At 38.3% G+C, this 24,746-nt stretch overlaps 1 protein-coding gene across 1 annotated transcript; it reads right to left on the reverse strand.

Moving 5' to 3' along the window:
- Positions 1-1,145: 1,145 nt before the first annotated feature.
- LOC120104428 (peroxisomal acyl-coenzyme A oxidase 1-like) lies at positions 1,146-24,540 on the reverse strand. The gene is made up of 14 exons (XM_039115583.3): positions 24,055-24,540; positions 23,323-23,431; positions 18,897-18,958; positions 16,668-16,877; positions 16,330-16,417; positions 16,085-16,247; positions 14,652-14,850; positions 11,261-11,458; positions 7,574-7,705; positions 3,146-3,266; positions 2,827-2,937; positions 2,303-2,372; positions 1,640-1,823; positions 1,146-1,547 (listed from the first exon to the last, which is right to left on the reverse strand). The coding sequence occupies exons 1-14, from the start codon at positions 24,190-24,192 to the stop codon at positions 1,338-1,340; spliced, it is 1,995 nt and encodes a 664-aa protein (XP_038971511.3). The 5' UTR covers positions 24,193-24,540; the 3' UTR covers positions 1,146-1,337.
- Positions 24,541-24,746: the final 206 nt, after the last annotated feature.

Below are 24,746 nucleotides of genomic sequence, written 5' to 3' on the forward strand. Positions count from 1 at the left end.
AACGTGGGTTCAGGAAACCCTAACCCTGAAGGAAGAAGGGGAAAGAGAAACCGTGAGGGGAGGGGTCCCGGACTGGTGATCCTTTCGGGTTCTTTCTTTCTTTTTTTTAATTAATAATAGGCGGTCTTCGAATTGGCCGTGGCTCGCTCACCATCGTAATGCTCGCGACGGTTGAGCGGGATCGGAGGCCATTCAAGAGGCCGCGGCGTCTCCGCCTCCGTAACGCACGAGCAGAGATCACGATCCTCTGTTCTATATTTTATTTTATTTTATTTTATTTTTTGGAGGGGGGGGGGGGGGGGGGGGGGGTGCAGGACTAGTCCTGCCGGCTTCAGCTTTTTTTGGGGCCTGTTCTCACATAAACAACCTTTCTTGCTTGTGATAAAAAGCTTAAGAGCTTCTCTCAGTAGTTAACATAATGCTGAAAAGTTAAATTTCAGAGACTCCTCTGCATGAACAGACAATTCCCACTTGTAGCATTCTACCAAGATTGACAGCAGATTATCCAGACTTACAGAAGAACGAGTCATTAAGTTTGCCATCATGAACAAGACTCACAGTGAAAAACATCCTTGATCTTACTTTCCCCTTATTTGCTCATAGGAACAAACTTTCTGATTCTATTCATTTGAAAGAACCTTCAATGAACTCCGTCATTACCATTTAAATTGCAGGATTCACAAAAAGTGAAGATGTTGACCTCAACTTATTGTTCTAGCTTTGGAACCTAACTAGGCAATTTTAGAGATGAACAAGTATTGCCTACAATTCTTAACGTTCTTATGACGAGACTTCCAACCATTCAGTCATTTAATGGAATGACCACGTATCAACATAAGCATCAAACAGAAAATATCACAAGCCACAAGAGCACTGCTTAGGGTGGTCGTGCTGATGATACTGGTATGCAATAATAGATTACCGGGAAGCTTAAAGTTGACTCATTTTAGATTTCCTTCCTGACAATAATAGTAGTCAGCGACATCGCATTCAAACTATGCTTCATTTAGACTACAGTTGAAGATGAACCAGAAGCATCTAATATGATCCACGAGGAACTGATCTCATAAAAAACTTGCTAATCCAATGAAAATTTCGACTTACCTAACCAACCACAAACCTCCTGTAATTTGTAACGAAAATGGTTCAACCAATGTGTGCCATCATGGCTCCAAACAGATATCATATCAATACCAATATCAGCTACATTTTCATCCAAGGACTCATTCCTGAACTTTATTGATTTCCCAAGTTGGCCATCAGGAGTATTTATAATTAGTCACTATTGCTGACTCTTAGATAGACATGACAAACTTCAGTTGATTGAGAATGCACCTTCACAGCCTTGATGCCCTAAACTTTTGCTTAAGCACAGGCTGAATGTATTCACGGTATCCATCAGGCACAACTGAGTCATTGAGCGGGTCCTTCCAAGCCTCTTCATAGAGGTTCGGATACACATTCCCATCATAGCGACCAAGAACAGACCCCAAGTAGTGATTGGTGTAGTTGAATGCATCAACAAGTGCAACAGCATTAGGCCGGATCTGCAAGGCACCATGACTTAGTATTTAATATATTTCTCAAGGAAAAATTCCAAGAACAATTTGGAAAACTTTTGCAAAATTACTAAGCTGACCTGGGAATAAAGAGACCGGAGCTGATCATTGGCCAGGGAAGCTTGCTTGGATGTGATGCACCCAGTTGCAAGGAAATCACCGAGATGCTTGTGAAGCACAGAGAGTGCATAGATGTTGCAGAGAAACTGTAGTTGTCCTTTGACTCCATGTCCTGGTATGTCTTGTTGGACCTTCTCAATGAACCTGAAATAGATATATAGCCATGAAATAACAGGCATTATGACCTGATGATTACAGCAAGATAGAAGAACCAGTAGAGGCACAGTTTTCTTTAATGCTTAAGGTACGAGTTTGGCGGTGCTTGCTAACACTATGTATAGCATTAAGCCCAAGCCACTCAATTATTGGGGCTTTTGAAGGCCCCTATTACCAAATCATGCCCATCTTGATCTTGTCGAAAAAAGATTTCCACACTATATCTATACTATTTGTATTAAGCAATGCTCGCCATACCAGTAAATACCAACCTGTATCGGGTATACTATACCATACTGGTATCGAACCAAGAGTTGCTACAGGGGATATACCGAGTCTCGGTATGTTGAACTAATCGTTGTACCGAGCGTACTGATGCTGTATCAGCATGGTATCGGAATTGGGTCTGGTATTGAGATTGTGAATCTTGGTATTAGGTCTTTGGAAAAGGTGGAGGAAACACTTACTTTGATACAATAATCAATTGGCAGTGTGCAACCGCAGCTTCCAATAAATCAGCAGAGAGTTCAGAAAAACCTGCATATATTAAATGATGTCAATAAAAGAATGTGAAATTGTAGCATGGCAACTTGAAAAAGAAGAGCCATGGAACTATTGCATGTGCTCATATTTGGGATTTTCTTTTGTAGATCATAGTTGAGACACTGGGGAAAGAAGCAACATTCGACACAGAAGTAGGAAACTAGCTATTTATTTCTCCAGTGGAAGAAATGATATAAGGGAAATGTTAAATTCTAGTTATCCCCATCTTTCTAGATTCTGCTACCCTGCATCAAGCAACTTCACCAAAAATGCTGGGAACACCACATGCATCTGCAATAAACAAAATCCAATATCTTGTACTGTTTTTTGACACCATCATTCATTATTAATTCTAGGACCTATGTGATGGCATAAAATATTAAAGAAAGAAAACTGACTGAAACGTAGATTTGACCAGAAAATTCAAAAGCATAGAGAATGTAAAGACCTTCTTCTGGGCTTGCTGCCTTGCTTATATTTTGGGCACAATTTACAGCAAGCCTAACAGCTCTAGCTTCAAATGCTTCCAGTATGACAGAAGGCTTCAGCCAGTCCTCAGCTGCACAACAAGACAGCAAAATTAAAGGTTAAAAGTGCTACTAGGTGTAACTTATAAAATCTGGACATAAAGTAGTCATCTACAATGTAAAAGTAAGCTAAGTTTCACAAGCAATCGACATCTCAAACTCCCAATGCACTTATATTTACCAATAAATTTCTCAGTTTTAAGTATATCAGAATATGTTAAATTTTGCAGTAAGATCTACCTCCACGAACATCACACTTGCACTGCATTAAGTGCTGTGCTCTCCCCATATATGCTGTGGTTCCGACAGGCTGTGTTCCTGACCCAAGCTGAGAAACAGTCTTCATAAGAAACCTTGCAACCTGCAAATCATCAAAAGGATCAGTTTGGATTGTATTGGCTGACAGCTAAGGAGAAAACATGAATTGTAAACCAACAAAGTGTTTGTAGCTCAGAAGCTCTGAGAGAGAAAGAGGGATCACTAAATATCCATAATTTTCTAAGGACTTGATTGTGTATCATTTTTATAAAGGAGGTAGCCCACTTGTGCAGTCATTTGCAAATGTGGGGCATGCTGTTATTAAATGCATATGATTCATGATATGAATCTTACAATCTGCAACAAAATGGCCATAGACTAGCTGGATCTCATCCTTTGATCAGGACCTGTTACTATCATGAGGTCTAGATTTGTATTATAATTTGTGCAATCCTTTGGGTCATAAGATCCAACTAATGCTCATGTTATTTAAGTGTTAAACCACACAGAAATCCATTTTTTACTTGACTGCATGGCTTTGGAGTTACTTATTTATCACTAATAAGCCTCAAACTTAAGCATGTAAAATTAGCAAGTCCATTAGAGTTTTAACTTTTAAAAAGTAAAGTAATTTTCGAGTTCATCGAGCAAAAAAAAAGACAAATTTTCTTAGTTTTATGTCATTGTGTTATTTTTTTTTAAATTAAAAGTTCCAACTAAAATATAACTGAATTGATAGGTTGTTGAAAATATCTTGAATAACAGATGTGATGTTTATTTCATTAGATATGATAGATATGGGCTTCTGATGGCGGAAACAAAATGTTTATATGTATGCCCTTTATTCTTAATTCACATTTCTTTTATATTCCAAAAAATTTTCAAAAGAAATCAGATAATATCTTATGATCCGTAATTCAACCTACAATTAGATCCAATCTAAACCTCTTTATGATTTATGATTTCAACCCTAATTTTGACAACATAATGAGGCACTCCTTGTGTAAATTCAACTGAATGGTGGTAGACCAAAATTTTCTACAGAGAACACCATATAAATGTTCCAATAACATTTGACTAAAAAATTACATGAAGAATATATCTTATATGGATGATCTGATCCACAAGGACCATGACCGGAAATTGTTTGATTGTCTTCTTTTTTTTTTTTTTGGTAAAAACGGCTACTCATCTCATATATCTCGAATGTGAGTACAGCCTTCCAAATCACAGGAAGTAAAAAGTACAACTGTGGAGGGACGTCTGATGCAGATGTCCAAAGCAAACCACCGGAATGTCGGGCGACAAAGGAGGCGACCCAGTCTGCTACCCGGTTCGTCTCCCTAAACACATGTACCGCCTGAAAGTCAGCTATCATCTGAGTCATCCTGCGGGACTCTCGGATGAGGGGGTGGCCATCCCCAAACTGATCCACTCCCTAAACCCAATCAATCACCACCGATGAATCACCCTCGAGGTGCACCCGCTCGGTCCCGAATACCTGCCTCTCATAGGATATACCCTCTCAGGCTGCCTGCAACTCTGCTCCAACCACTGTAAGCCCTGGCGTGCGCCGCCCTCCTGCTACTATCATCCTACCGAGATGGTCCCTGATCACAAATCCGACCCCTCCACACATACCGTTCACAGACCTGCTGCCGTCAAAGTTCACTTTGAGATAGCCAAGGGGTGGGGGTGCCCAAAAAACAAGGACAAATCGTGGCGCTGAAACAGCGTGATGAGCACCCCAGATGTCCCTAACCAACCCAGAAGTGACTACCGCAGCCGCCCCAATAACCTCCCTCGCAAGCAGCATCGCCCGGTCTACCACCATCCTCGAGGGCGACCTCCTTCCCTCAAATAGGTCGGCATTCCTATCCAACCATATATGGTAGGACAGGTACGCCACAAAAATTCCTGCCTCAACAGATCTAGGACACCGCATGGAACCTCTCACCAGATGGATCAGGTCCTGCGTTGAAGCCACCGAGGCCGGTAACGGAACCGGTGATCTCCTCCATATCTCTCGGGCCCTAGGGCACTGCAAAAGAACATGCTCCATAGTCTCCTCGATATCTGCACACTCCTCACAACATTGAGAGATTCTCGTACCACGCCGAGCTAACAAACTCCTAGTCGGAAGGCAGCCCCAAGCCACCTTCCAGATGAAGAGTGCCACTTGCGGATGAACCCGCATCCTCCATATCCACCGACCCTCAATCTGTCGAGCTGGCTCCCTGCTGATCAATCCATGAAGGTCTCTAGCTCGCACTCGTGACTGCCCCGTCGATATCCATACTAGCCTATCCGTCTCCCCCCCAGTAGGGGCCGCTCGGGCCAAGACCAACTCCGCCAACTGCTCCCCAAATACCTCCCGGACCAACTCCTCCCTCCATCGACCCCCCTCATCATCCAATAGATCGCTGACCCTCCATCCTGCTAATCTCGTCGTATCCACCATGGTCGGCATACAGCAAAGCGGCACCTCAGTCACCCACCTATCCTCCAGCACATCGATAGACCGACCGTCGCCAATAGCCCATCCGATCTCCGGGTAGCTTGTCTTTCTCCTAGGAAGAAGCAAAATATAAACAACCTGAATTTGGGATAGCTATTCGAAATCTTAGGAAAAAACTTGATTCGCTATCTCACATATGCTTTTTGTGAAAAAAGGCCAATTGAAGGGGAGGTTTTCTTCAAACTAGGAGCTGAGGCAACCATTCAATCAAATGATGTTAAGTATGTTTCCCATTTCCTCTCAAGAAACAAGTAGGGCGGTTCTTTGCAAAATTATGCTCAATTTCATATGTGGCAGTCCCTCTAAGATCTCTTTATTAGTTGGGGGAAGAATCAGCATGGATCACATTTTTTAAGGAATATATCGAGATGGAAATTTAATCTGGTCAAATAATGTGTGGTGCGTAAACAAGGATCGGTTTTTTAGCAAGGTACGAAATGTATTGTCAAATATTCCACAAGATTTATTTTCATTCAAATAAGGGATTCTGGCCAATTGAAAGGATCTTCTGATCATAGACTAAGTTAGTATGGAGTTTGTTTATTGGCAAATATGTTGCAACAAGAATATAGGTCTCAAGGGTGGGCAAAATTTTAGTTTCTTTTTTCCTGTGTGCGCACGCGTGTTTAAGTCTTCAACACATTTCTAGGGTGGCTACAAGAATATGCATGCATATTAAAGTTAAGGATTTGAGAAAGCTGATGATCGCAAGGGATATGGTTCTTGAAAAGACATCAATCAAAACATATTTTTTATGTGAGCCTTCAATAGATGGGAAAAGGCCTTGATGTCAATAAAAACAAGACCTCATCAATTTTTAGGTAACTGTCCCGCATCATATTTTCATAGGTGAAAATAAATGCAAATGTTATACTGGTCATCAAGTATGAGTAGATAAATGATGTAATTTAAGTTGAAAAAATAAGAACAACATATGTAATCCCAGAAAATCAAAGTCAGTCTTGTTTGATTAATTGAAAATGAGCCATTATCACCTTGGTTATCAGCCAAGAAGATTAATTTTCATCTATATCATCTAGGAATAGTATTTCATAAATTAACGCGTTCTTCACTATCATCTACCTAGCTAACAACAATCCTCCGCCTTTAATCAGGCTTATGACTAGCATTGACAATGAAGTTGGGTTTTGTCGAAACAATAGGCAAAGACAAGTTTTGACTTGCCAGTTGAAGGGTCATGATTATTTTGAAAAATATACGGAATCAAAGTATCATCAATGAAACAATTTATGTTACTTAAAAACTTAGTAACCCTATCACAATATCTTCTATCCTTTTTTTGCTAAGTCAGTTGCACTCAACAATAAAAGATCAACTTCTCCTAGTGCATAATATTGTGATAACAAGGTTTCAAGTATTGGTGCTGGTGGGAGTGTCGGTCACTAGTCAACATGGCACATGTCGAGCCATTCCACTACACAACGAATATTAAAGACTCAAAAATTTAAAAAATCCTTTTAACTTAAAAAAATAAAAATAAAGGGTGTCATGCCAACCCTGCATTAATGCCAATATTGGTCTGGCATATTATGTACTGGCCAGCACCAGACCAGCACAGTCCACTACTTGAAGACGTGATCATGGTCATTTGATAAGATAGTCACATAATTGGACTATTATCTATAAAATAAACATCAGTACCAAGATTGCAAAGGATCAACTCTTTATGTAGCATAAAATTAAGCAGGTTGATCTTTACCCCTTTTATGTCTCAGAGAAAGCAAAAAATCAGAAAGTTTAGGGTAGAGAATCTTAGCTGACTACTATCTTATAAAAATATGTAACCTTTTAAAACAGAGTAAAGAAATCACACCAAGTATATGAATTGTTCAAATATGAAAACTCTAAAAAAAAGGAAATAATACCCTGACCTGCAAAAGTAAAACAACATTATCTCCTTCATACGTGCAGGCAGGAACATATACTGCAAACAACTCAGGAAGCCCACTGCTACACAAATAACCATGACCACCACATAGTTTTCGGCATTCTTCGATGCCATCCTGCAATAAAAATAAAAAGGTTAAGATACATATCTAGGGCCAAGAAAATACATAAAACCAGAGAGAAATTAAGCAGATAAATACAGCACAGAGAGCAGAGGATGAATGAGAATAAGCAAAGAGGTTCTAACTTCATCAAGTGTGCATATAACAATACTTTGATAGAAGATGTAACAATGGTAATTGCTGTTTTACTTTGGTTTTTTAGCTTGGAGAAAATAAAGTTTCTATATGCAACTTGACTTTTTTCCTCTTCATTAAATCTCTTTCCAACTCTAAAGGAACCATGTAGTAGAACTTGCTCCCCTCTTGTGTGAGCAACTCAGGCCCTTTTCTTAAAATAGATTGACAACAATATGTGTTTTATGTCTCATGACAAGCTCCTCTTGTTCAATGCTGCCTTGGTCAAGAATGCAATACCATTTGATAGTCTTGATATCAAGTTGACCGATTGTAAAAAAGAAATCTGAAACTCTAATGGCACATATCTTTAACCAGAGTTGAACCCTCTATATTCAGAGTGATTAGTGGGACCCCTAAATCTTAACAAGCCACTTTAGACTAACATGCATGCCACCATCGTCCTTCACCAGTCTGTGGTTGTTCCTATATCTTATTTTCTAGTATTTGAATATAAAATTTATGTAGATCATCTTCACTGATGAACTTGCTCCATGTATGCAGTACAACCATCATTGATGCAATGAAACATCATTTAATCTGCACATGCACACAAGAGACCCATGACAGGAGACAATTGTAACCTCCCATTTCTCGGTCCTTGCAGAATGTTCATAGGAAAGCTATATACTTGTTCTTCCTCGTAATTGAATGTCAATGAGCTTACTACCTGTGTAACTATTGTCTTGTAACACATATATATTTAATTCTTAACACACAAATCCACAAGACAAGACAGTAGTAAGCTCATTGACAAAGTGATAATATATATATTATCAGTGTTGTGGTTTTGCATTCGATGGTGGACATCTTTCTATGGCATCTATTATGCATCGGATAGCAAGAATCAGTGAACTGGAGCTTTTGTATCCAAAGCAGGTACTGTGGAGATTATGGAATTCTGTGTAACTGTGTTGGAGGTCAGTTTGTTAGGACTTTGTTTACAGCATACTATATTTCAGCACATGGTGGTGGTCACATTACGCTTCAAGATTTCACCGGTATCAAACTTTTCATATTTTTTAAAATGTTAACATGCAGCAAGCTTTGTAGACTACTTTTATAAAAAGGACAAACACAGTGTTGCATGGGCACGAATATAAGAATGGAATCTTGATATTTATCCATGAACATACATACATATATACATATAAATATATATATAGATACATACATATATACACAGACATACATACATACACCGTATATATATAGATACATATAAAAGTATATATATACGTATATATATACACATATATAGATACATATACATATATATATGTGTGTGTGTGTGTGTGTGTGTGTGTGCATATGTATATATATACATACACATATATATACATATATATATGTATATATATAAATCCACTTTTTGATTTATTTCATCTATTGCATGACTGGAACAAAGGGGGATACACACTACACAACTATATATATATGTGTGTGTGTGTGTGTGTGTGTGTGGCTACAAAAGAGCTCAACTTTCTTGCAATCTTTAAATGTGGCTACAAAAGAACTTCATAAGTATCCAAGTGTCCAATATGTATCCAACTGATTGCGTATTCGACAGAGAATTTTGTAGCTGGATGCAGGTGTCCAAGTAACACAAGACAAAACACATTTTCCTATTTACTTGTTCATGTTATTGAGAAAACAATCTAACCATAGATCTGAGCACAATATAATTTTAGTTGGAAACATCTTTAATAAGAAAAAATGAAAGGCCTAAAAAGCTAAAAGAAAAAGAGAAAACTTGAAGCATGACAGTTTAACCATGTTCTCATCCATCATAACCTGATACCAAATATTTTTATGCCTCAGAATTCAAATCCCATTATAGGCCCTTGATTTTGTGGACTATCTAAAAGTGTAAATTGCTTCAAGCATCACCATATGGATTATAATTAATCTCATCCATTAGAGACTTCATGGCACATTCAGTTTGCATGTAAGAGGCCCTCATATTTTTGTTGAGTTTTTGAAGACAAAGGCGAAGCGATATGTTTTTTCCCCACTTCAACCATCTAGGTGAATACACTGGTAAATTGAGTAGAAATTAATTATGGGGCCGAGGGTTGAGAAAGTAAAACTTATAATCAAGATTCCGACATATAACGAACCTAAATTAAACAATCAATATCACAGTGGGACTATTGAAACAAGTTGCAGGATTTAGTAGAAAACTAATTAAGGAGATCAGGTCAACACTTTCTATCATGACAAGTAACAAGATATACCTAATCTGAGTCAAGGTTCTATGCTTATAAACCTAGAGCAGTCTAATGAAGAAGCATGATGATTCGAAATTTTGAATGGATAACCAATTAAGTAACTCATGGCCAAACACGTTGCTAATAGCTCCCTCCCCAGCCCCAACACCAGCGTAGGGCCAAAGATGTCATCAAGGAATTATATATTTCTTGCAAACAACAAATAATTCAATAAATTAACAATTTTTCCATCACATTGAAGAATTATATATTAATAATAGATTTCTTGCAAAAAAAATGTAACAGTTGTTATTCAAAAAGGGTTGATTTTTCTACCAAAAGAAAAGGGCTGATTTTTACCTCATATGTTCGAAAACCTGCACCCTCTTAAAAATTTAAGTTTTACCATAGCAATTATCAACTCCATTCAATTCCATGATAACAACTAACAATGCCATCATAGTATTGACTTCTACATTTTACAGCTTCAAGAGCAAAACATAAAGCCTTTCAAAAGTCATGAAGTTTTCTGGTCTTCAAATAATTTTTTTCTTTGCACAGTTGGAAATGTTAACCAACAGCAGGCAATAAGACCAAACTCATGAAAAAAGCTTATATGATTGCTTGAAGATTCGATGGACTTCACAACATTTAAATACTAGGGAAATAAAGCTGATTCAGGTTGCTCAATTAGTAAAACACGCCAAGAATAACCCTCAGAGTTCAGACTAAAAATGATGGACCATCGGATGCATTTTATTGACCTAGATAGACTAGTATAAAGCTATACCCTTTTGCAAGATTGCTAAGCATAAAGGATAAATGAATTTATCTCTTCATAAAAAAGAAAATATCTTGTTGATCTTCATAAGTTATTTAAATATATGAAGAAATATATCTAATCAACTATTCCACAAACCTTAAGGCTAGCCAGTCAAAAGAACCATATGCAAAGGGCTGTACATTTCCCAACAAACTAAATGTTCTTAAATTTTTTAAAACAAGATCAGAAACCCATAGATTAACTAATGGTGTAAATTATAAATAATCTCTGGCAAATCTTGAAAGGGTTTGAGACTGAAACCGCAAAAGAGGTGGGAATCAAAAGCAGCTTGAATCAAAAGCAGCATGAATGTTAGCTACATATAGTAAATGAGTTACGCACAGCTGTAGCAGAGGTCGTTAAGGATTTCAAACCAGCAGTGCATGCATGCGCCTCGGGCAATGTTGAAAAATCATTAGCTTGTAGTCTCTGAGTGACATCTGCATATAGCCATTTCAACCACTCACCCACAAATCTAAAAGCATAAGCTGAAGCCAGCAATGGGAAGAGCCTGCTTTGCTGAGTTTTGTAATCAATGACCTGTGATAAAGAAAGTCTCGATATAAAAGCCAAATAATATGATGCTTGTACTAGAAAGTTAATGCAGATTACCAACAACAACATCAAGTGCCATCTCTTAGTAGCTCAAAATGTAAAATGGAAAAGGAAAGTACCAATCAGCAACAAGAATCTAACAAGAATTAAATAGATTAGGTCCAAATTTTCCTTTCTTTGCCTTTTGGATTACAGTTACTTGGCATTCATCTAGTTGGTCCTCTCTCTTATAATTTGTCTACTGAAAACCAATGAGTATTTACATAAATTACACCCAACATTTATGATTAAGTACCTTATATCACCTCATACTTACCAATTTACTTAAAGCAAAGATTTATATTCACAAAGATTATATTTGTTTATTCTAAATTTAAGTATCTCCAAGACCATTGTTTTCTTTTCATCGGCATCGTTTCATAACTCAGGGAGGAAGAGCTTGTACTAGTGCATTCAAGCTCACGTGCCAGAGGTTATTATATAACTAAACCAGGCATCTGGCTTTGATTTAGGTTGTTTTATGCTCTAGAGAGGCCCATGACTTTGAAGACAAAGCCAGTCATTTTCTGTCCAAACATGCTTTAGAAGATGAAGTGCCCTCAACATGCTACATGCATACAAGGGTGTACATAATGAATAAAAGGAGAACATAAATGATTTCAGTTCACTTCTCTCATTACCTTTCTCCCTTCTAGTTCTTTTACTTCTATTAAAGCCTGATGTACATCTTCAGTATAGATCCCGAACCATGATCAATCCTACTTACCCCCACCCCCTCCCTCATCATATGACGTAGTGGGCCGAACCAGACGGTACGGAACATACCATACCGTACCGGTTCGGTAGCGGTATTCGGTACGGATGGCGTACTGATACTCGGTATGCTAAAAAAATTCCATACCGTACCGACACTGTGCTAGTGTGGCACTGGTACAGAGTGCGGTACCGAGATGGCGTACCTTGCCCTCCCCCTATATGTTCTTGTTCCTTTATGTAATGAATCCACCTCTATTCTGTTTTCTTGGTATTAATATTAGTTTTGAAACATTATTTAGCAATTAAATACTCTTCTACATCAGATTTGATAACAGATATGAACCTAAACTTAATTGTTTCTAGCAGGACTAGTAAGAAACCTCTCATCCATTTCTTAAATTAGATCTTCTTATAATTCTCAAGAAATTCTAACCAAGTTAGAAATCTTCAGATCCTTCTCTTTTCTCTTTTCAGGGAGAAAAAAATCAGTGCCTATCTACAAATAAAAAAAAAAATCTGCACGAAACATGACCCAGAAACCATGTCTCTAACTTATAGCCTACAATCCTTGAATATCCCTGGATCTCCTTTCAAAGCCTTCTGCAACCAAGATACTATGTGATAGGTTCTAAATGGGAAAATCTTTTGTGAGAAACAATTTTTCTCCTTACACTCTTTTTATTTCTGCTTTGTCCTTGAAAACCCAGCCTAAGTCATCAACTCATCATGTCATGAGACACTGGTGCTAAAGACAGCAAGAAAACACAAATAATATAAAACATCTACAAGTTTAAGAAAGCAAGAAAACACAAATAATATAAAGCACCTAAAAGTTCGATATATGGTGAATCTGGAAATCTTATTGGCAGAGAACAGCCTCAGGCTGCTAGCTTAGATTTTTGAAAGATGAGGGCCTTTTGAGTTTTCTTATAAGTAGTTACAGCCATTTTCATAATTCTATGAAATCAATTTAATGTTGCAAGGTGGTCGAGTTACCGGTCATGAAGATTAGACAGCAGTTAGATGGTTCTAGGCTTCTAGCCTTCTAGGTCAAGAAATTCACCTCATGCCCTAAGAAAGAGAAGGTACCTGAAGTCTGAACATTTTACCTCAGTTTAGGTTATGGACTTAATTCAACTTGAACGAGCTGGCTACTGTAGATTTTGATTTATAAACTTCTGAAGCCCTCTCTAAGCTCTAGTGTAGGGTTTACATTTGCAGATCATGTACGGCATATGGAGGCCGAGTGCACAAGCCTTCCGCCATTGTGGGGTCCAAGGAGAGTCAGATGTGCGGCGCCTTACCCCCGTATGCAGAGAGGCTCTTTCTGTGTTTTGCAACTATGACCTCCAGATCACAATGGTGAGCAAACTTACTGTCCCGCAAAGGCTCACCCTTGCAGATCATGTAAGAGATGATGTCGCTACAAATAAAAGAAAATTACTCTTCATGAAACCCCATGCAAAGTGTAACTTAATATCTACAACCAGTTATAGTTCAAATAGAAATTTGATTGGAGATAGCTGTAGTTTAGAATTCAGGACATGTTGAAAGATACAGTGGTCTGATGCGGCTACAGTTTCCATTTTTCTTTATAATTCAGTATGTTCTATCTGCTAATCATTGAACAGTAACATAATCCACAGAAAACAATGGCAGATGACTCACTAGACCAACTGCAAAACAATGAGAAGCAATGGGACAGTGTTTGCTGTTTATGGTTATTATGTGGTACTTTTACATAGCTTAGCCTCATGCATGTGATAACCTACGAGTCTTTCCTTTACAATAAGGGTTTCTAGGTAATTCTATCATAAAGAGTATTACATGTATAATCAAAATGTAATTAAGATAAACTCTGGTTCTATTTGTAACTAAAAGGATGCTCCCTTTAATGCACACCTTCCTACACATGATGCTCCTCTTCCAGGCTTTTTTTTTCTATTATTTGTTTCTATCTTTGGCATAATTACGAGGGTTTTGTAACTAAACATTTCTTTAGAGTTTTACAATTTTGTAAGTCATGTCTCCTGAAAAGCAGGATTTGAAAGTTACTGCCAGAGCTTTCCAGCAAAAATCTTCCATGCAATTCAAAAAATATCATTTTCAGTAAAAAAAATATGTTAGAAACTTTTGAAGAAACAAAGAATCAGATTCTAAGGGATTCCATGATCCATCAGCCATGCAATAAAGGCCTAGTCAAGGCAAAAAAAATGATGAGACACAAGGTTTTATCCAGAAAATTTCGAAGGAGAGGAGAACAGCAATTCATTTCCTAGGAAATATACAAATAAAGAGTAGTGCATGAAGTTCAAAAGGACGATGTCAAAGGTCAAATTAGATTCATACAACTAAGTGCATAAACTTCATTACATTCTTGATAAAGCATTAACTTGTATGGAAACTTCCAGGGAGCTAATACCTGAGTCTCTGGACCACCATCCTGTGAGCCAAATTGTCTGCGGACAGCACTATACCTGACAGCAATACAAGCAGCTCGAGACAGCGCTTTAGAAGCATCTGACACAATGGTTTGACGCACATAGACCATCGTCCCATAAAGTAGTTGCCATGGAACATCAGAGCGCAAATACTTTCCCTCCCTTGTAACCTGTGAAACCCTGCAGCATTTGTTGAAAATGTAAACCCAGCTTTCCTTTTTTTTTTTTTTTAAAGTCGAGTAGCGAGCTATTGCATCTGTAATTTTAGGGCACTCGGACAGCTGTAGCTCAGTAAAGAACTAAAGGAGCCATGGAGAAGATTTACAAGAGGCTGCTTGTTGGCCTCCAAACAGTATTCAAATTACAATAATGCCAATGAAAACCTTCTACAGGACAATGCTTACAAGATATGTACAGTACCAAGTTACCAACTGTTCAGTGCACTTCACAGTACATGTGCAGCTTACAATAAATTCAGATGCAATGATATAAAAACATCTTAAATTTCAAATTACGGCATAATAGGAGATTCCGCATTTTCAATCTTAGCAGTCTTAGTAAATAAAGATGGATATAGTAATGACCATTGATCCAAGGTTTTGCCTGTATCTTTTCTGGCTGACTTATAGCTCATGTCTCTGTATGATCTCTATTTATAGTCTGGTCAACGTCCATAATCTATTCAGTCTCCATGGATGGTTTATCTTAATACCAAGGTTACCAAGCCTGGCTATTAATGAGTGACGTCAGTGGAGAGAAGAGCACAGGAATGTCGAAGCATAATATCATTGTGGTAGGAACATTGCCTAGACCAAAAGGTATGAGTAGCAACTCACGCTGGCATTCCTTAGTTTGTTCCTAGACCAAAAGGTATGAGTAGCAACTCACACTGGCATTCCTTAGTAGTGAATGTTGTCTTCTTCTCCTTGCCTAGTGTAAGTGTTATGGGAATTTGATGATAAGATGCTAACAACTCTTTTGGCTTCATAATAACTAGTGGGACAATTATAAACATATTACATGCCTATAATGTTTCTACAGCTTCTTCAATTTCCATTTATACAAATCAAACTTTCCAAAACACCTAAGATCACTTTAATTAGATCTCAGGCAGCAGACGAGGCCAGAACGCCAAGCAGCAGTCAGTACTGAAATTATTCAGAAAGCCAAATGTCTACAAAGAAATGTCAATCTTTCCCTCCAATTAGTCATACTTTTACATGGATATTCTTCCCCACTTTTTCAAATGCTGAGTTTACAATTGGATAAAAGAGTACATGCATATAGGATTGAAGAAACTCGGATTTCGAGTCCAACTTACAAAATCATGACTATGTTACAACACCAAAAACATAAAAGAAAAGGATATAGATATATCAAAAGGCAAAACAAGAAAAGAAGAGGCTAAACAAACCTCATCAACATTTGATTTCTTGGTATGCGCACATGATCAAATTGTAGAACACCATTATCCATTGTGTTGTATGCACCATTTCCAAATTTTGTTCCAATATCACCGATGGTGATCCCAGGAAGGGGTGAGTGATCATCCAAACTTCGTAACTGGACTATGAAACCTGGGCAGTAAAGATTTTTCAGACGATGAATAAAGAAAACCAACTTGAACATTATCTAACAAACAAGATGTGAGCAAAATACCATGTATGCCATGGTCCTTTCCATCTGTGATCAAACGAGCATAAACAGCTGCATGTGTAGAAACTTTTCCCAAACCACCAGGCCACCACTGCTCATGCAATGATATATATGAACATCAGAAGGCATAGCAAGAATGTTCATTTAATGAGCAGCATAGTCATTATCATGGACTAGCATAAACATATCCTTTTCCAAAACCAATTGGAAAACAAGCAGAGATAAGTATTGGGGCAAGAAATCCTTTAGGCACCATTAAAGTAGATCGAGAGGAAACAAACATTGAACTCCTAGGAAGATCAGTATAAGACCAAAAAGGTCTTATTACAACTATCACTCACCTTACTTGAAGTTAGAGAAGGACTGTGAATGATAAATTCATCAGATTTGGGATCAAATGTTGCAGTTGTTTCAAGGCCTTGGACATTGGAACCATGACCAAGTTCAGTCTGTGCATAGCAGCCAATTATTTGCATTTTATAGGCCAGCGGTAACCACTTCTTCTGCTGCTCGTCAGTTCCTTGTCCTTTTATAGCTGGAACAAACATGCCCTGTAAAGAAATTCACAAAAATGTAAGTCGGCTCAAAAAAAGTACAGAGAATTAACCATCAGGATTTATGTGCCTGCTTGTGGGAATCACCAAGATTCTCTATGTAAAGACAACGACAAATACAAATGAACCAAAGGGTAACATATAAGTTGACCCCCAACAAAATATATTTGAGCAATTCTAACAAAATATAGAGGCTTGTCAAACAGCATGTAACAGCATGACATTTCTCATTAATTAAGATCATTATGCATAAGTGAAGCCGTTGAATTTTTATTTTTATTCTTTTTCTTTTTTAATTATTCCTCATAAAAGGTTCTGTGGAAGTATCCTAACCCTCTAAGTACAGAAGTCTTGGGACTCTCAAAGAACATCAGCAGGTGGCAGCCAGGTTTTATGAGAAATAATATTTATTATCTTTTCTCCTTCCATCTATTTTCTTAGATTTTCCTTCAAGTAGGTTGAGGACTCACCTGTTATGGTTCACCAGAAGAAACCTATGGATTAACAATAAATCTAGAACCTACATTCATCCATTTGGCCCAAATTATGATACGATAAGATCTACCATGGAGAAGACCTCGTGCCTAAATCAGATTACATAATAGTCCAATGACCCCTAAAAGGCTAAAACCAAGCAAAAGAACAAAAGACCAAGTAAAAATTAATCACCCCAGAAAAAGAGATCCCAGTGATAAACAGATATGTTTGGACACATGGACCAACATGTGACCAGCAGATAGGGGTGAAAGTAAAACCTCAACAAAGAGAGGACACATCAAATAAATCCAAATCTTTCTAACAACAAGCACCTAGAGAGACATGGCTGCCAACAATTTAATACTCCAAAAGATTCCACATGTTTTTTTCTGATTAACTCTGCAATAACCTATAATCTTTATCCAATCTAGATAGAGTCAAGCTTATGAATCAATGCATGGTTTATCAAAGTGGGAACAATCTGCAACCAGTTCTCAACCAGACCAACCCTCTGAATTGTTAGTAAAGTTCTGGCAAAAGTAACTTTAAGAAAGAGGATTTGTCATGAAAACCTAGAAGGCGGATTGCAAAATTAAGATGCATGCCTAATTGGTTTCACAAGCTCACACAACAGAGCAGCCTTCCAAAATTCACCTACACTTAGATCGAAGAATCAAGAAATTGCAGCTCCTGATGATACTTGATGGCATAGAAAGGGCTCAATGTCAGATTGCTTATTATGGCATATACAAGCATTTCTTTTGTCTCCATAAAGCTCATGATATATTGTTAAGTTGCAATTTTGTCAGATCTGCCCCTGATTCAAGGAACATTACAGGAGCAACTATTAATAAGATCCACCATAGACATCAAGCATAACGCAAAGAGCTCAAGAGAGGATATTCAACTGCCTATGATTAAAGCCAAAAAGAAGAATAAACCAACAAACATTTTGAAGAACTTCACAATATCTCATAGTAGTGGTATTTCACTTTCCTTATCTTGTTGTAGCCTAAGGGTTAAAACAATCATGAGTGCTCTCTTAATTTTAAGAATACATTACCCAAATTTCTTCATTAAAGAAGGGGGGACGTGAGTTGCTAAGAAGCACAACAAGAAAGTAAAGTCACTCATTGTCATCTTGCTTACTCAAAACCTAGAGATTCTCCTGGTTCATCACCATTACTTGCATTGTGATGCAATGAACATCTCCAAATTGTATCATGTATGGAAAGATGGCACATGTCTCATAAACTCAAAGTCGTTGGACAGAGTATAATATCTAATTCCAGTGTAAAGTGGTTGGTTTTAAAGCATACTAATTATCTAACCAAGTATCCTAAAAATAGCAGACAATTTTAAATGGCTATAACATCAACAACTTTCAGTAATTTAACTATTGTAAGAAAATGTCTAGCTGTAATAGCATCAAAATGAGTCATCTGTCTGTATATGTATGTATGTGTATATATATATATATCAACATAAGTCTTTGGCAGTATTATCCACAACAGTGTTATAAGGCACAGAGGTCCATACCCAATGCAGATCCACATAAGAAGGTTCATCCACAAATAATCTTAACATTGATGCCTCTTCCTCTGTTACAACAAAACAATGCACCATTACTATATAAAATAAGGGAAGATATGTGCAGAAAAAGAGGATTGATGTCACATGTGACAATAGTTAGACAGCAAAAATGTTTGCAATTAATGTTAAAAAGTAAACTTCCTGGGAAAATTGGATGTCCTGTAACAAAAAACTTGATCAATATCATGAGCCATTGAAATAGACGGCTTTACTACCTCCATTCCAGAAACATAGAAGTTCTAAATGACACAAGAACTATCACAGAGAAGTTACTAGAAATGCAATGGTATAAATACATATACACAAATAGAAGAAAACAATATAAGAATCTTAGTGAACTGGACGAAAAAACATGAAAGCAACTCAGATTTTGACAATTGTGCATTGTCTTAGAAGAAATATAATTGGACTAAATGTGCAGCTACAGGAACTGCCATGAAGTGCTTTAATGATGGTAGTCAAGATGGTTGACCAGTGGTCAAACACTATCCCGTCCTTAAGCAATTAAACAGTTTTGTATGATTAAATGGACTATTAGATAACCTAGTTAACTTGTATCTTAATTGACACAATTACAAATATATCAAATAATCCAACTAAAAGCTATTGTAAGTTATCGTTATTGCTCGTGAAGAAGATGGTGGTGATTATGATGAAATTGAAGGAAAAGAAGAGGGAAAAATCAGTCATGCACTATTCAAAAGAATGTAATATAATAAAATAATAATAGAGTATTATGTTTTAATCATTAGTAAGACGACCAACTAAATGGTTAAGCTGATTGAAAAAACAACCACTTAGATGCTAAACCAGATGCTTAAATGACTAAATAGGACAAATGACCACTTAATTTAAACTAGCACTAGTTAAATGTTTAAGCACCGTATAACTATTTAAACGGTCACTTTAAAGTTTAGGAGATGGTTTTTGATAGCCTTTGTGAGATACGGGCTGAAGTCGGCAGCCCCGGCCGACTTCAGCCCCGTCTTCCTCTTTTGGAAGGGGCCAGAGCAGGGGATCGGAGATGCGATCCCCTCCGGCTTCTTCGGGTGCAGCGAGGGCGGGGCGCCGCAGGCGTTAAGCGGCAGCCCCGCGGTCATTCCGCGGCCACCCCACGGCCGCACGAGCGGCCGTGGATTTCGCCCCACCGCCGCGATTTTCGCGGCGGAGAACCGTTACGATGGGGCTATAAAGCCCCATCTACTCCTTCCCCTAGGGCATCCCGAGCTTCTCCTCCTCCTCTTCTTCCTTCCCTCCTCCTCTTCTCCGACCGGTGTACCCTCCCGACCGAACGCCGCTCGGATCCCCCTCGCGGCCACCCCCTGTTCTGAGACCCATCTCCTTGGGTTCAAGCGTCGCCGCCGCCGCCTGACACCGGACCGAGCCTCCCTCGGCCGAGATCCCTCCGCCGCCTCTGCCACCGCCGGTAAGCCCTCTTCCTCCATCTGTTTTGGCCCCATCAACCGAGAGCATTCTCGGTTGATCTCGACCCAGCCACCGCAACGACCGCCGGCCGCCACTGTGGCCGGCTGGCCGTCGACTGAGGGGTGGCCTCCGGCCACCCCGCCGCCGCTGCTGCCGCCCCTTCCTCTTCCGCTCTCCCTCTTGGTCTTCCCCTGCCATGGGGGGGAATGGGGGAGGAAGATGACCCTACGGGCCGAACAAGGCCAAACATGGGCCCTGTTCACAGTGGGCCCGATCTGGGCCCGGTTCACTGTGGGCCCAACATGGGCCCGGTTTAAAAAAAAAAATCCAAACCCAAAACCCAGATCAAACCCGAGAATCCGAACCCGAACCTGAACCTGAACCTGAACTGAAATCCGAACCCGAACCCGAAACCCGGGACCCGAAACCCAAACCCATTAGACCAGTAAACAGATTATTTGCAGTTAAGCCCTTGGCAGTATGCTATTTCAGAAATAAGATCTTCAGTAATTTGTATTTGATCCCTATAGGAAAGACTTATTACATAAAGGTCCCCAACAATAGTTATTTAGTCCTCTCACTCAAGTCTTATTATAGAACATTACCCTGTAATTAAATATTAGTCCCTGCAATAAATTTTATTGCAGAAATGAACCAATTAGAAGCCAACCATGGGGGCCCTATTTAGCCGAGTCTATGCGGGCCCATTGGGCCGAGTCCGATATGGGCCCTATCAGGCCATGCCCATTATGGGCCAACTTTGGGCTCTGTTGGGCCATATCCAATAATATTATTTTTGAATTTTGCTTAGTCTGAAATTAACAAGAAATTAATTAAACTTTAACAGGTGAACCTGATCCGTCTCCCTGAAGTAGGAATCAAGCGAGAAGAGGTAAGTAACTTAATACTTCAAGTGTGATTTCTGAATTATTTAATAAACTGATTTTGTTTTGATATATGTTTTGCATTCAGTAAAATGGGTCAGACATGTTAAATTTTATTTGAAAATCATGTTATATGCTCTGAAATCCATGAAATATATTTTTATATATATATATGCATTCTCAGCATGGCTATGATCTGTTCTGTTCTGGCCCCGCCAATGGGGATTATACGTTGGACCTGTCGACTTGTAATCTGTGAGGAACCGGTTTCGACACCGTACCACCGGTGACTAGAATAGTGGTATTTGGACACCGTACCACCGGTGCATAATAATAGTGGTGTTTGGCACCTTGTGCAACCCATGCCACTGGGTTACGTGGCCGTAGCCTATTATGTTGAGATTCTGGTATCAGAGTTTTTGGAAAAATGATAATAAGTTTTGAAAATAGTAAAACAATGTTATTTATGATTTATTTTATTATCCTGTATTTGATCTGATAATGCTCTGACCCCACTTTGGGGTATTTTGTTGCTTACTGGGCTAGTGTAGCTCATTATTTTATTTTCTCTATTTTTCAGATCCAGAGGCTTGATCGCACGGGATTGGGGAGTGCGTTAGATTTTCGGATGATTCTTCAGTTATTGGCATTTTAGTTAGTTTAGTTTGGACATTTGAATTATGTTGGCATATGTTATTTTGAAATTTTGTAAGTTCGCTTTTGAACAATTTAAATAATTATGTCATCTTTGAATAGCTGTATCTGCTTTGATATGATCTGCTGCCTTGCACGCCTGTGCGGCCCGCCGTGTGGGTGTGCGGCGTCTGCCGCGCTTCGGGCTCGGGGCGTGACAGCCTTCTCTTCCATCTTCAACACCCTAGATGATTATCGACATACATATTCATAACAAACCACACGTGGGTTATTTTTTTAAAATTTAATTACATATAATCAACTGTACTGGAGAATTATTTACCAAAAAGGAAGGAGAGAAAAGGAAATGTTACTGGAGCATTCAAAGATCTCAACAAAATATTTAACCTTTTACATGATATTAGTGAGCCTCTTGCACATAATCATATTTATAAATTTCATAAAAGAAAATCTTCAAAATGTCTGTCTGGTGGACATTTCCAAGAAGCATCTGAACTAATATAAGCAAAATAAGAAATTCACAATCCACTGAATATTACACAAAAAGGTACCAGTTAAAAAGGATATTAAGCATTGAATTGATCAAGTCAGGCAACACAAATTCACTGCAGATGGTAGTCTCCCAAGAATGGCTTTCAATTTGAAGGGTGAATTGCCAATGAAGTCTGCTGATTTTGTATTATTTGAAGTTCTGAACTATTCTGATTGATGTAATCTGTTTTTGGTCACTCCCTAAACGTCTTGTTACTTTAAGTGTAAAAAGTCTCATACCTTTGAAACATCATCTTGCGATCATTTGTTTTATTGTTTTCCTCCCATTATCCATTTTGCAAACAGAACATACAAATATTTACTCTTTCTTAGCAAAATAACTCATACTCAACCTTATTGTGCTGTTTTAGCATTTCATATCGCTTGCCAAAAAAGAAATATTTGCAAGAGAACATGTCTAGTCCCCCTTTCTGCCAACTCCAAATTCATCTTGATCAATGGATTAACTACAAGAGCAGGAAGGTTGTCTTAAACATAGGACATCCAGATAATGAAGGATAAAGAACAAGCTAGATTTGCCCAATCTTCTGCAACTCAACAGACACTAGAAAAAAAAAAATCCTGTTCGAGCTAATAAAACTGCCTACTGTTGAAAAAATAATTGAACAGAAATAGACATTGATCAAACCACAAATTACAAATATGTATCATGATAACTATATATATTAACAATCTCCCATCCTTAACGCATAGAAAACAATGTAGAAGGGGGACCCATGTAACAAGCTAGGCTGATGATCATTTCAGAGAGACATCCTAAGATTTTTTGAAAATGTTCAATGTGAGTTACTAGTGTTATAAGGAAAAGAAAAGTGGCGTGCTGTCAAAATGCTGAAACCAGGGGGGAAAATATATACCAGTAAGATGGAGCTCGTTGATGCGCTTCCATGCGTGGGCAGCTTTTCTCAGGGTGTTTTTAAACAACTCCTTCCGCCCAAGCATCGTTCTGTTATCCTTACGAAATACCTGGATATCCAAAATAGCATCACTTGAGCAAGATCTCACAAAAGACCAGGCCCTTAAATTCCAATTCAAAACTAGAATAAAAATCTAATAATTTTTCACAGTTTGCAGCCCATCAAAAAGAAACAAAAATCTCCTATAAAATCTCATATGAGTGTTTAAAAAACACTTAAAAGGAGCAAACCGAAGAATATAATTCGAGTTTTTTTTTTTTTTGTGTGTGTGTGTACACTACAATATACAAAACAATCACATCTACAATCCTTGATCTTTTGAAATAATACTAAAAGAAGAACACAACCAGAAGCAACAAGACCCATCCAATGCCCAAGTCGAATTTTATACAGAGAAAGACGAAAAAAACACGGATTTTTTTTCAGAAAATCAAAGAATCAATCGTATTTCACCAAACAAAAGGCTACATTTAAATTTTCCCAATTGACCCTAAAAGGCCAAATAAAACATTATAATTCATCAACGAAAAAACACCGAGATCAAAAAAAAAAATCAAGATCGATCAGAATATTGAATAAAAAAAAAGACCGATGCGGATAAATTAAATCACTCCGAAAACCCAAAAAAAACTAAATTCACCGAAAAAAGAAAAAGGCGATGGAGAGGCTCACGGGATCGCTGGCCACGAGGCGGGCCATCCGATCGGCGACGTCGAGGGCGTGCTTGGATCCGGCCCAGACGACCTTCATGGCGTCCACATCGAACTGCGCCTTGCTCCTCTCGTGCGCCAGGTGATCCACCTCCTCCATCGTCCCCAACTCTCCTCTCCCAATCTCTCTCAGACCGAGAAAAATCCAATCTTTCTTGACAACACAAAGCCCAACAATAGCCGGCTTCCCCCAATGTCAGCTTCGATCCGTATTTATACACACACGGAATATACCAATAAAGGAGCTCTGACGAACGGCTGCCGGTCAAAGTCCCACTGGGTCCATGTTGGTACCAAAAGTAATCTTCGTCGCAACGAAGTCGCGCGGTGATCAAGTGGTTACAACAACTGAGGAATATTCCGATCATGTGGTTCCAATTATAAAGTGGTAATTCTGTTTTGATCCATTTTGATCGTAGAAGAGTTGATAACTCTGTTCCAATCCAGTATATTAGATCTTATCTAATTCAAATATTTGAAATATAGAAGTTGGATAGATTAGAACGATGGATTGCCATATGAGAATAAAAATTAACTAAAAAAAAAAAAGTCAAAAGTCAAATGGAGACAAAACTCCTCTCGTCAACTAAGTCTATTGATCCCATAATTTTAAAAAAAATTAAAAAAAATACACGTGCCAAGAAAGGACATCCA

This window comes from Phoenix dactylifera, chromosome 10 (assembly GCF_051530095.1).
Source record: "Phoenix dactylifera cultivar Ajwa chromosome 10, Ajwa_hap1_PhDact_Kaust_v1.1, whole genome shotgun sequence".
Lineage (NCBI taxonomy): Eukaryota > Viridiplantae > Streptophyta > Magnoliopsida > Arecales > Arecaceae > Phoenix > Phoenix dactylifera.